This window comes from Onychomys torridus, chromosome 3, assembly GCF_903995425.1.
Source record: "Onychomys torridus chromosome 3, mOncTor1.1, whole genome shotgun sequence".
NCBI lineage: Eukaryota > Metazoa > Chordata > Mammalia > Rodentia > Cricetidae > Onychomys > Onychomys torridus.
This window is the reverse complement of record NC_050445.1, coordinates 4556266-4564916: the sequence shown is the minus strand read 5'-3', so window position 1 is coordinate 4564916 and position 8651 is coordinate 4556266. Positions and strand designations below refer to the sequence as shown.

Below are 8651 nucleotides of genomic sequence, written 5' to 3'. Positions count from 1 at the left end.
AAAAGGCAAGGATTTCTTCACAAAAGAACTTTCCTCTCCTACTTGGGATTCCCACCTCCTGCAGGGTGACTTTCTATCCAGAACTGAGTTGCCCAGCTCCCTGATGCTCCGGTGTCTTCACTGGGTGTCCATCTCCAAAGCATACAGCTCTGCAGAGGCCGGGTCAGAATCTGGGGATCTGCAGTACCTATGAAGGTGCCTTATCCTCCTGGCTGGTGGGAACTGGTTTTTTTTTTTTTGTTGTTGTTGTTGTTGTTATTTTGGTTTTTTGTTTTTGTTTGTTTTGTTTTTTGTTTTTTGGCTTCTTCCAGGTGAGAGAGCAAGCTGGCACAGCTCAGGCTCAGCATGACTCACCATCTCTGGTAACTTGCATTTGAAGAAAAAGAAGAGAGTAACAGACCAAAGCAAACAGTAACCCAAGGATCTGAAGCCCTTCCAGTTCAGTCCCCTATCACAGACAAAACAAAGTTAAAAAAAAAAAAAATCCAAAAACCTGGCATTATGGGCAGGCTGGTGTCTGCTTGGCTGCCTGTGGGACCTGGAGCTCATTACTTCACAACGCTGTACACCCTCCCCAACAGTGTTACGATTTGAAAATAGATGGATGTTGCTATGTTTTTATTAAAAAGGAGGGAGGCCAATAGATTAATATAAATTGTGCCAGTGTTTTGAAGCTAAACTCTCAGAGCTGTGTAGAAAATGGGGACCCCGGCTGGCTTGTTCACTTTGGTGCCCCCGCAGTCGGCCCAACTCTATTCCTTGAGGGTCCCTTGAGTGGCAGGAGCTGTGGTCCAGCATCTGCCTGGGAATCCCCGATGGCCCAGTGGCCAGTGTCTTACTGAAACTGCCTAGAAGGTCACCCTTGGCAACAAACAATCCTTGACACTGAGTTTCTCTTCCTGGGAAAACAAAACAAAACAAAACATCTTTCTTTCAAGCCAAGAAAGTTTGGAAACACAGCAGTTTGGCTTGGTGAACCACACAGAACACCCTGCCTCAGAGCCAGCCACTCCAGACCCCCCCCCCACTCCACCCCCCAATCCAGCAGGAGATGTCCTTTGCTTTGGGGGTTGGAGGTGGGGAAAACAGAAGTAGCATTTATCTTCTGGACAAGTTCTCCCACCCAGCTGGCAGTGAGCGCTTGCATCTAGCATGCATCCAGTGGGGAGGGGTGGGGGAAACCTGTTTGTTATATTTTCCATACTGGAGAAACTCCAGTGAGTGGAAGCAGCATGCTTTGACTCACTCCTCCGGGAGACTACCGGGGACAGAAATCACTTCCTCTGTTCTGTGCTTACATGCTAGATATTCCAAGATCCGTATTTAAAAGAAACCATCTCCTCTTGTTTCAAGGGTAGGTGCAGCACCTGGATGCTGGGGAGAGGGCCTCAGGGTAGTTCCTGAGCTCAGACAGAGGCATGGAAAAAGTCTACCTTCCACTGCCAACATTTTATAATAAAGAGTCGTTTCTTTTTATTTAATGTAACTTTCAAGAATTTAAACACACAAAAATGCACGGGTGGGAATGTTCACAATTTTGATAACCACAGTTGTAAGTAGGGAACATTCATCCATTTCTCATAAGATTATAAATATTTGATACTGTAAAATGCACATCTTATAAACTTAAAAAAGGACAGATTTGCTTCCTGCTAAAAGGCATGTCGTTTCACCGATTCCCAAGCAGCAAATGGTTGTTCACAGACTTTTAAATTACAACTTTTGTTTTTATAGCTTCCTTTTCAGAAGGTTGGCACTAATATGTACAAAGTGAAAGTATTGGCGCAGTGAAATAAAGAGGTTTAAGGCAAAGAGAGAAATCCACCATCAGTCCTCAGCAGGCAGTTTGACTCCCAGCTCAGCCGAGAACAGCCCTGGGCCACTGTGCTGGCCCCAGGTGGGCATTTGGACACCTTTTCCCATACACTAAACAGAAGACAGTGTGGAGTTATATATAATGTGTTTGCTTATATATATATATGTACTTGGTGAGGGATATATTGAATATATTTAATTTACACAGTACCACACCTTCAAAAAAATAAAATGTATATTTTCTTTAAAAAACAAAACAAAACAAAGAAGACAAAAAGTGATAAGAAATGATTATTTACACACTTCCTCTAGATTCAGGAGGGTTCCGAGTTCCTTGGAGAGTCAAGGTAGCTGCAAGTTCCAGAACCCCAGCTTCACACAGGCCTGGGGTGTGCGTGCACATGCATACACGAGTATGTACACATACATGTATTCACCACTCAAAAATAAGTAAGAAAGAAAAAAGGAGGAAAAAGGAAAGAAAGACATACCAACTCGCTCTGCCAGGCCCCGAAGCCGATCTCAGTAGAGCTTTTGGGTCAGGGCTAGCTGTCCCCGCAGCAGCGAAGCCTTCAAGCCTTCAGGTCACAATTCCCCCTCTTCCTAGACCCCAAACGCTGCCCACAGTGTTCAAGGTGGGAGAGTTGGCGCTGGCAGGTCCCTACGGGGCTGGGGCAGGACAGGGGTCAGCGACACAGAAGCAGACATACGGTGGTGGCCAGCGCGGGCCTCTGAGGTGGCTGGGAGGAGAGGCAGTAGGAGGCAGCATGGAGAGGCCCTGGAGAGCTGTGAGCCTGCGTGGGCTTCCTCGGACCTCAGCCAGAGAACTGCGTCCTCTCTCCCCACGGAAGCCCAGAGCTCTCCATCACCATGCTGGCACTTCCTACAGCGCTCCCAAGCCAGCACGAAGCAAGCGGCAGAGACCACAGACCAAATAGGAGCTATTTATTCGGTTCACAGTCCTGTGAAATGCAGCAATAAAAATCTTTGGACTTTAGCAAGTTGTTTTAATTTTTTTCTTTCGAAAAAAAAAAAAAGTGTCCGATGTCCCATAATGGAGCTTAAGGGATTAAAAAAGAAAAAAGAAAAAGAAAAAGCTGAAACCCTAAACAGCCCCCTTTGCAGAAAGAATAATAATAACATAAAATTAGCATAACCTCTTAAACATAAAAAACTCAAAAAATATTTTATAGTCAGATATTTTGGATTTTACACCACCTGTAAATTATATGTACATAGATTATTGTAGAACCATAGCTAATACACGGGATTTTCACAGATAATGCTGGTATAATCTTTATACACTGGCCCTTTGTTCACGGTTTTTAAATTATTGCATTGTTTCACGCGGCCCAGCCGGCCGCCCTGCTTGCTGGCCTACTCGCTGTCCGACTTGCCCTCCTTGGCTGTGGTGGAGTGGTTGTACAGGCCCTGGGCCATGAGGTGCACTGCCAGAGTGTTCTTGTTGCCTGTGGCTTTCTTGATTTTGGCCCGCTTGTTCTGGAACCAGATCTTGATCTGAGACTCGTTGAGGCTGAGCTCCTGCGCCAGGCTCTGGCGCCGCTGCTCTGTTAGGTACCTGTTGGTCTGAAACTCAGCCTTGAGCCTCTGCAGCTGCTCTGCAGTGAAGGCCGTGCGTGGCCGCTTGTCCTCTTTGTTCGGGTTCTTCTTCTTTGGTTTTCGGGACCTGGGACCTGTAGGAGAGAGGGCAGAGATTACTGGTTGCTGGAGCCTACCTGCTTACCAGCAGCCCCCCCCCCACCAAGCTTGAGAAGTTCCAGAGACTCCAGAGGAAAATTACTCGCCTAAGGCCACACAAGGCTGAGCAGTGGGTTGGGGGGGCGGGGGAAGGTAAACTTGAGGCTGGGCATGCTCCCACTCTCCTGAAGGAAAGTGGGGGGGGGGCGGAAGTAGAAATGAAATGGATTGGCAGACTTAGCTAAAAGGCCTATAGCCAACTAGGGGATCCTAATAAAAGGTAACTGAAGAAAGAATGCCCAACTAAAAACTTTCTGGCCTAGTTAGTGTTTGGTTTTCCTCCATCTCTTTCCAAGACTGTCCCAGCAAGGAGGATGGGGTAGTTGAGAGGAGAAAGGAGATGGGGTAAGATTGGAGAAGAGCGTAGCCTAGTCAGTCAGGGAGGGGATCCTGTCCCCTTCCCTACATAGCCTCTAACAGGGTGCCAAAGGCAGTAAGGTTCACAAAGAGGGTTCAGGGCTGAGCTATCACCGGAGACCCCTCTGTGTGGCCTGGTGGGTGAGCCCAAATTCTTTGTTTCCTTGAAGGACTCTAATGGAGCACCACATCCTTTCCTGAGCCTCTGGCATCTCCCCCTCAGTCCTTCCGCCTAGGAGAGGGGCCTGGTTCCTGCCCAGGTGCTGACCATGGTGGCTTGGCCCTCTCACCCCCCACCCCAGACCCGAGGCTGTGTCATCAGAAACAGGCCACTTCACTGACCTTGAGCAAGAACACAAAATGACCCTTTGTACAGCTTCCTCACAAAGGATTCCTCTACTGGTCCCACCCCTTTTCCCTGTGGAGTTACGGGGTTTGAGGCCAGTGTGGTGGGTGGTAAGGTCCCAGGACCTCGCCATCCCAGGGAAAGGCTAAAGTGTTAAGAGTGTTGGGATAAGGGTTCTCTTTGTCGGGGTCAGAAGGTTCACAGGGTGCAGGAAAGGCCAGCAGGCCACCGGCTAGAAGCAGAGACCGCCTTTCTGGTTCTTCCTCTGTGCAAGGAGCATGAATCAACTTTCGAGGCGCTTTGCGGTCCCTTCACAGAGGCCCCTTCCGCTGGAAGCGGAAGAGGCTGGAGAGGGCCGGACCCTCCCCCCCACTTCAGGGCCAGGGACTGAACGTTCTGCCCTGCGCTGCGGGGTTGGCGGGGGTAGCGAAGGGAACCGGCTGTGTAGTACCTCCACCCGCTGTCCAGAGTGGTGCCCAGGCAGCAGGCATCAGGGGCAGCAGGCAGAGCCAGGGCCGGTGAGGACTCCCCTCACCACCAGCCAAATGGGATCTGGGTGATCTCATCAGAGGGAAAACCCAAAAGGGTCTGTGAGCACTAGAGGAGATCCAGGGCGGTGCAGGTCCAACTCCTGGTGTTTTGAGTGTATCCTTGGTCAAACACACCTGCCACGCACAGTCACCTTCGCATCCATGCTGAGGGCAAGGGAGCGGGGCTCGGCGCCCTTGGACCTGGCTTTTACCGGGTCAGTGAGACTTCTAGGGCCATGGGCGAACCCTGGGACCCTCAAAGATACTAGGACAAGAGGCTGAGAACGGAAGAGGCCTGGCCTACTCAGCCCTGACCTCCCACTTCTGGAGCGGATCTCAGACTCTCCTCGTTCCCTCCCCGGGAAGAACCAGGTCTCTGTGTTCCAGCCTCCATCACCCTGAGGTTCGTGTTCTATAACGCACACTCCAGTCTCCGATAATTCTTATTTCAGAGAAAGAACGTCTCCTAAGACCGTACTTTCGGTTCCTCTTCCTATGAATTCTCTTTTAAAAGGCAAACTCTTAGGGGACTCAGGGAAACGAAGTCATACCTCAGCAAGTCCCATATGCCCCTCCTTTCTTTCTTAAACGCCCAGAAAATAAATATTACTTACAGGGAAGGGCTTTCGTTAAGTCTAGGAAAACTGCGAGACGAGCCACGCGGGCCATGCTGCAGGATCCGCGGGCCGCCAGGGCTTGGCGCGGACGGACTCGCGCTCTGCAGCCGCACAAAGCCGACCGCGACTCAAGGCCAGTCGGCTTTGTGAGCCTATATGTTAATTAAATATTAACAAAGGAGGGAGGCGAGAACAATGGAGCAAATTTCAGGTCTAGCAGCAAAAATTTGGATTTCATCAGAAACACACAGGATGCTTCAAGAAGGCAGTGGAAAGCGACCCAGTCTTGCTAGGTACATAGGTAAAGGACACCCGTAAAACAACTGAGGATGGGGGGGGGGGAGAGCTTAGCGGGGCCTCACTCAGCTTCCAGAGAAATGGAACCTATTGCTAATGGCGCGTCTAATCGCAGACCCGCATCTAATGTAGCTGGTGGTTTCTATGAGGTCTTAAAAATTGTAAATGAATGAAGAAAATATGTCCCAAACCTCCTCTCCCCCCACCCACCCCTGAAAGCTACCTCTTTCTCACTCTAGGCAGCATCATAAAACCCTTGAAGCTTCTTTCTACTAGGGGGATGGAGGCCCTGGGATGGCTGCACATTCTCCAAGCTGCCTACTGGCAGGATGCTGTGATGCTACTCTGTAGTTCGCCAAATAAAGTGACAAAGGAGAAAAGCGTCTGTCTTCACTGCTTCCCTGCAGCCCTTCCTCTGCTCCTCTGCAGTGGTCACCCTAGGCCAAGAGTGGAGAAGAGCACCCAGCCTGGGAAGAACAGGTTCTGGGAGGAACTCTGGACCTGAGGGTGGCAGAGAGTTTCCGGGTTCCAGACTTGGCGGGGGCGGGGGCAGGGGACCGACTCAGTGCTCACTTCCTGAGGACCTTCCAGCTACCCTTGTTTCCACTAAAGAACTGCTGTGGGCAGGACATTAAGGGCATCGAGAGGATGTCCACAAAAGGGGAAGTGGAGGAGAGAGAGAGAGAGAGAGAGAGAGAGAGAGAGAGAGAGAGAGAGAGAGAGAGAGAGAGAGAGAGAGAGAGAGAAATTGAGATTGCTTGCTTTTGCTGTCCTAAAACCAGTCGTGCTTGCAACTGCCTGGCCGCTGCTCTGTCCAGCATTGGCGAGACAGTGCCGCTGTCGGTGAGGAGTGTGCGCCTTTGTGTGTGTGTGTGTGTGTTGTTCAGGAGAAAATGTGATTCTTTCCCTCTGTGTAAGTTCCCCGGGAAGCGCCCTCCCCAGCCTCGCGGGTCTCCCCTCATCGGGCTGGGACACCCGGTCCCACGGGCTCACCTGAAGAAGGCCGGTCAGAGTAGCGCGTGCAGTAGACCCAAGCCGGCCAGAGCATGGGCTGCGCGCCCAGGGTGGCACTGGCTTGAGAGCTGTCCGAGTCGGAGCTCACCGACAGGTCACCGCCGCCTAAGCCTCGGGCCTTGAGCGCTCCATCCAAGGAAGCCCCTGGGTCGCTGGGTTTTTTAGCACCGCTGTGCAGCGAAAGTGTCTTGGAGCCGCCTTCTCCGTCAGCCGCAGAGTCGCCGCCACCGGCGGAGAGCGGCCCTCCGGCGCTGGGTGCGCACGCTGGGTTCGGCCGGGATTCCCTGGCGCCGGCCCCCAGGAGCTGTTCGGCTCCGCCTGCGCCGCCGCCACCCTCTGTACCGCCAGCGCCGCCTTCGCCGCCTCTCACTCCGCCCGCACCGCCACAGCACGTCCCCGTGTCCTTTCGGCGGCCGAACTCAGGCCGCAGAATGTTATCGATGAAAAAGTTGGTGATGCGGTGCGGATGCTGGTGGTTGCCTGGCGCCTGCAGGACCGCGGGTAGCATCAGAGCCCGCCGGCGGCCGGTGTCTGAATCGCCGGGGCTGCTACCGCCCCCGGAGCCGCCGCCAGGGCTGGATTCCGGCTGCCTCTGCGCCTCGGCCGCTGCCTCGCTGGGCTTGGAATCATTCTCCTCCATGCTTCACAGAAAATCCCAAACCACCTTTCCACCGGCCCTCCTCCAAAAGCAACCTCCGGCCGGCCCGCGGCACACACCGACACCCGCGAGCCCCCACCCAGCGCAGTCCTCCAAAGCCGCGAGCGGTGGCCGCGGCCAGGGCTGGAGTCCTACAGGTCGCCGGGCGTGCTCCGAGCCGAGCCACGTTCGGATCCACGAAGTGCGTTAGCAAATGAGCAGAGTCTCCCGCCTGGCCAGGACGCGGGGAGATTCAAAGGAGGTAGGTCCCGGTCTCGGCGACGCACCCGGCTTTAGACGGTCACCGCACTCCAGCGGGAACCTGGGACGTCTGCCCGGCTCCGCGCTCCTCTCGGTGGCCAGCAGCCTCGGGCTCCGGCGCTGCCGCCGCCTCGGCCACCGCGGGCCAGAGCTGCACGCATGCAGGCAGCGCGCTCCCCGTGCTCAGCGCCGCCAGGGCCCGCTCGAGCCTCCACCTCTCGGCCGTCGCCGCCCGCCTGTCCCGGCCGGCCCTCGAGGCTGCGGGGCGCGAGCGCTCAGCGCGCCCGCCGCCGCCAACACGCACATGGAGGCCCGCGGGCCCGCGCTGCGCTCCGTCCGCCCCGGGGCTCCCCGCGCCAGGCCGCCGCCCCGCTGCGGGCCGGGGCGCCCCACGGGCGAGCGGCTGCGCCCCCGCTGAGCCCCGCGCAGTACCGCGGCCAGAGCCGCATGGGTGAGGGGCGGGAGGCCGGGCGGGACTGGGCCTCCCGCGCTCCCTCCCGGTCTGCGCGCCCTCGCCGCCTCGGCTTCCGCGCGGGCTCGGGGAAATTTCAGGCCACTTAGCGCAACCTGAGACACTTTCACTCTGGATTTTTGTTCTTATTTTTAACAGAGCCCCCTCGAGTGACGTCGCGGGCCGGTCTCCTGGACACGTGCCTCGGGCCAATGGCCGCCGCGCCGCGCATCCACGTGACGCGCCGGCGGCAGCTCGGTGACAGGAACCGCCTGCCGCCCCTCCCCCGCCGCCGCCGCCCCTCCCCCCCCCTTAAAGCGGCCGCGCTCAGGGCTCCGGGCGCGGGAGCCTGTAACCTAGCCAGATCCGTCGCTCTGCTCGTGCGTACTTCTCCGGTCTCCTCTCGGCTCGGAAAACTGAGGAACCTTGTGACAGTGTCGCCAGGTCACTGCTATGCCTAAGTGGACAGGAGCTGGAAGATCGTTATTTTTAACATTCCTATATTGTTTACGGTGGGGAGAGATCCCACAATTCCTTGCACAAAAATGCATAAATAAGATTAAATGAG

At 54.7% G+C, this 8651-nt stretch overlaps 1 protein-coding gene across 1 annotated transcript; it reads right to left on the bottom strand.

Moving 5' to 3' along the window:
* Positions 1 to 2255: 2255 nt before the first annotated feature.
* Positions 2256 to 7994, bottom strand: En2 (engrailed homeobox 2). The gene is made up of 2 exons (XM_036180277.1): positions 6714 to 7994; positions 2256 to 3509 (listed from the first exon to the last, which is right to left on the bottom strand). Exons 1-2 carry the CDS (start codon positions 7372 to 7374, stop codon positions 3193 to 3195), a joined length of 978 nt encoding a protein of 325 aa, XP_036036170.1. The 5' UTR covers positions 7375 to 7994; the 3' UTR covers positions 2256 to 3192.
* Between the last annotated feature and the right edge of the window lie 657 nt (positions 7995 to 8651).